Source organism: Pteropus vampyrus, unplaced genomic scaffold (assembly GCF_000151845.1).
Source record: "Pteropus vampyrus isolate Shadow unplaced genomic scaffold, Pvam_2.0 Scaffold406, whole genome shotgun sequence".
In the NCBI taxonomy this organism is placed as follows: domain Eukaryota; kingdom Metazoa; phylum Chordata; class Mammalia; order Chiroptera; family Pteropodidae; genus Pteropus; species Pteropus vampyrus.
In genome coordinates, this window is record NW_011889187.1 from 504,259 (window position 1) to 507,389 (window position 3,131).

General features: G+C 65.6%; 1 protein-coding gene across 1 annotated transcript in view; it reads left to right on the forward strand.

Moving 5' to 3' along the window:
- Positions 1-2,830, forward strand: part of PCBP3 (poly(rC) binding protein 3) — a 68,770-nt gene extending 65,940 nt beyond the window's left edge. The window contains 2 exon segments of the mRNA XM_023523756.1: positions 1,186-1,355; positions 2,211-2,830. Of these exon segments, the coding sequence (XP_023379524.1) occupies positions 1,186-1,355; positions 2,211-2,247 (207 nt within the window). The 3' untranslated portion in view covers positions 2,248-2,830.
- Positions 2,831-3,131: the final 301 nt, after the last annotated feature.

The window sequence follows — 3,131 nt, forward strand, 5'->3', positions numbered from 1 at the left end:
CAGGAGGACCGGGGGCGGGCCTCGGAGGGGAGTGGGGCCTGGGGACAGGGCAGGTGGAGTAAGCTGAGCGCTTGGGGACAGATGGTTGTTGGATGTCTGGGCAGATTGTGGGCAGTCTGGTGGGGCTGCTGGTCTAACCTCGGAGAGGAGCAGAGGTGGCCCCACAAGTGAGCCGTGTGAGACACCACAGGCCACCTCTCAGATGAGAGCTGCTGGAGACGCACCCTGCGCCCGTGAGCTGTCGTCGGGGGCAGGTTCAGGGCACCTGCGTTTGGGAACGGGTCCCCCGGGACCGTCTCACAGCCCGGCCCCGGCCCCGGCCCTGGCCCTGCACGGCTGCCTCACGGACGGAGGACGGGCGCTCACTCCTGCCGAAGGTGTCGCTGCGGTGCTGGCGCCCACGGCCGGGCCGCCTGCCAGGCCTCACTCTCCAGCCTCTTCATCCTGCGCAGTCGCTCAGAGCGCCGACTGGCGGCTCCTGTGTGGATGAAGGGCCTGGGTCCATGGGAGAAATCGAGAGGTGCCCTCGCCCAGCAGGACGGGCCGAGAGGGCCGGCTGCCACAGAGAGCCGGTCCCGACCTCAGGCACAGTCTGGCCCCACATGTGGCTGTCCTATGTCCTGATCAAGCCTCGGCTCTCGTCCCTCTGGCTGCTTATTCTCAATGACACCTGCTCATTCAGGTGGCTGAGTGGCCAGAGGCCACTGCATCCCATCTTTAAACAGAGGTCGCACGATGGGAGGGAAAGGGACATCTGATGTGTCCTCAGAATTTTGTCCAAGTTCATCAAAAGACAGGTCTCAGGCAGCCACAAGCTTTACCCTGGCTTCAGACAGACATCCCGCCGCCCCGGGAACCGAGCCGGGAGGGCGCCTCCACCCTGGTGCTGGCATCAGGCCTCCTGGCTCCACATCACCCAGGCCCCCAAAAGACACTGGGCAGGTGATGCAGCCACGTGACTTGGGCCTCCTGATTTGTCGAGCCGGCTCGCAGTTGGGCACCAAGCAGAGCCCAGGTGCCCACAGCCCCCGCCTCTCCCACAGGAAGGCAGGCCTGCCCTGTCACCCCCCAGGGCGGACGGCACAGAGCCGGTGGCATGGCCGCCCCGCAGGCTGCCCTGGGCTGCGCACACCCTGCCCAGGCCACCCTGGGCTCCTCTCTAAGAAACCCCATCCCTTCTTCCAGCTAATAGGCTGTATAATTGGACGCCAGGGGACCAAGATCAATGAAATCCGACAGATGTCTGGAGCCCAAATCAAGATTGCCAATGCCACGGAAGGGTCATCGGAGCGTCAGATCACCATCACGGGGACCCCGGCTAACATCAGCCTTGCCCAGTACCTCATCAATGCCCGGTGAGCACTGGTCAGTGGTCGGGACCCTCAGAGACCAGCTGGCCGGGGCGTGGAGTGTGCTGGAGTCTTCACACAAACACAGGGCTTTGCCCCTTGACCTTTCACCCTGAGGGATCATCAGTGGGGGGCCCAGAGCATTCTAGAGGGGCGGTAGCTCCACCGCCCAGGGCCTGGGGTCCGCCATACAGCAGGTTAACTGACACTTACCTTAGGGCTGTGGTTTCTGAGAAACGTTAGCGGGTCACCTCGCTCACACATGCCCCATGGCTGCAGAGACAGCCCCACCCCCAGACGCCATCAGAGCAGTGCGACAGGACAGTGCGGGGTCGAGCTTGCCCGCTGGGGAGGTGACGTCCTACAGCCCGGCCAGGGCACCACGCCTGGGCCACTCACCTCGGCCCCCCTGCCCAGGGCATGTTGGAGAAGGAACACGGTGCCAGCACCCAGGGCGGCGGGACCTCACAGGAGGGAGGGAAGGGGCCCTGCCTCCCCCGCCACACACGCAGGGCCAGACCCTCCTCCCCGACCCAGGATGCAGAGGGGCTGGAGGGAGGCCTAGGCTGGCTGGGGGCGGGGGACAGCCGTGGGCGTGCGACCCCAGTGTCACTCTCCACATTGCGGCAGCCGTATTTGTCACACCCCGATATGGTGACAGGGACAGAAGACCTCGTGGGCCCAGTCCCTGGCGGGTCTCCTTCCCTCTGCTGGGCGCTGGTCCCCAGCTCCAGCCCACTGAGCGCTGACCCGGGATGACCCGCCCCAGCAGAGGGGACACGGCTGCCAAGGCTGCGTGTCCCGCGTCTGCTCCCGTTCCGTGAGCATGCTGCGACCTGTCTCCTGTCTTTTCTCCTGCAGGCTGACGTCCGAGGTCACTGGCATGGGCGCGCTCTGACCCTGCCGGTGGCATCCACCCTGCGGCCCCGGCGGCCCCGCGGCTCGCCACTGTACAGACAGCCCGCCCCTCGTCACAGATACAAATAGCGGTTTTCTTTATGACACGTGGCCGGTGCCGCCGAGACGCACGCGCCAACGAAGCAGCCGCGTCCACGGCTGAGCCTGGGCCCGCCCCCGCGTTAGCCTCCGCCCGTCTGTCCCTGCGCCAGCATGCGGCGTGACTTCTGTCCTGTGCTCCGGGGCGTTCCCGTCCGTGACGTTCTAGAAGTATCGTTCCTAGTGTCAGTGTGACGTTTCAGAGTGGGTCTGACGTTTCGACGCCGTCCCCCGCACCGCCCCGAGGCCCGCTTCCCCTCTCGCCCGCATCCACGTGGGTGTCTGCCCGGGCGTGCCTCCTCCTTGTTCCGAGGGAAGGGGGAGCATGGTGCCGGGGCCCTGGCCGAGGCACAGGGTGAGGTGGGGTGCTCGGGCACTTGAAGGGGAGACATGGGCCCCTGGGCACCTTCGGGGGGCCGGAGGGCACGGGCTGGCTGGGAAGCGCCTCTGCTCCATGTCGGAGTTCAATAAAGGTCGTGGGCCGCCCCGCTGGCTGTGGCTCCTCTGTGCCCCTCGCCAGGCCCCGTCCCTCCCGCGCACGTGCGCTCGCACCCGAGACCTGGCCCGGCAGCCGTGGCTGGAGCAGCCAGTCCTTTGTCACGCAGTCAGCCCCCGGCCCTGCACCCCCGGCCTTCACAAGTCATTCCGGTTTTGCTTTTGCAGAATTACTGAAAAAGACAATGACAGAAACTTAATTTTTGGTTTCTGAATTGTGGACTCACCTCTCCCACCACCTGTGTGTGGGGGGACAGGCCACATGCAGTGACCCCAGTGTGCACACCACAC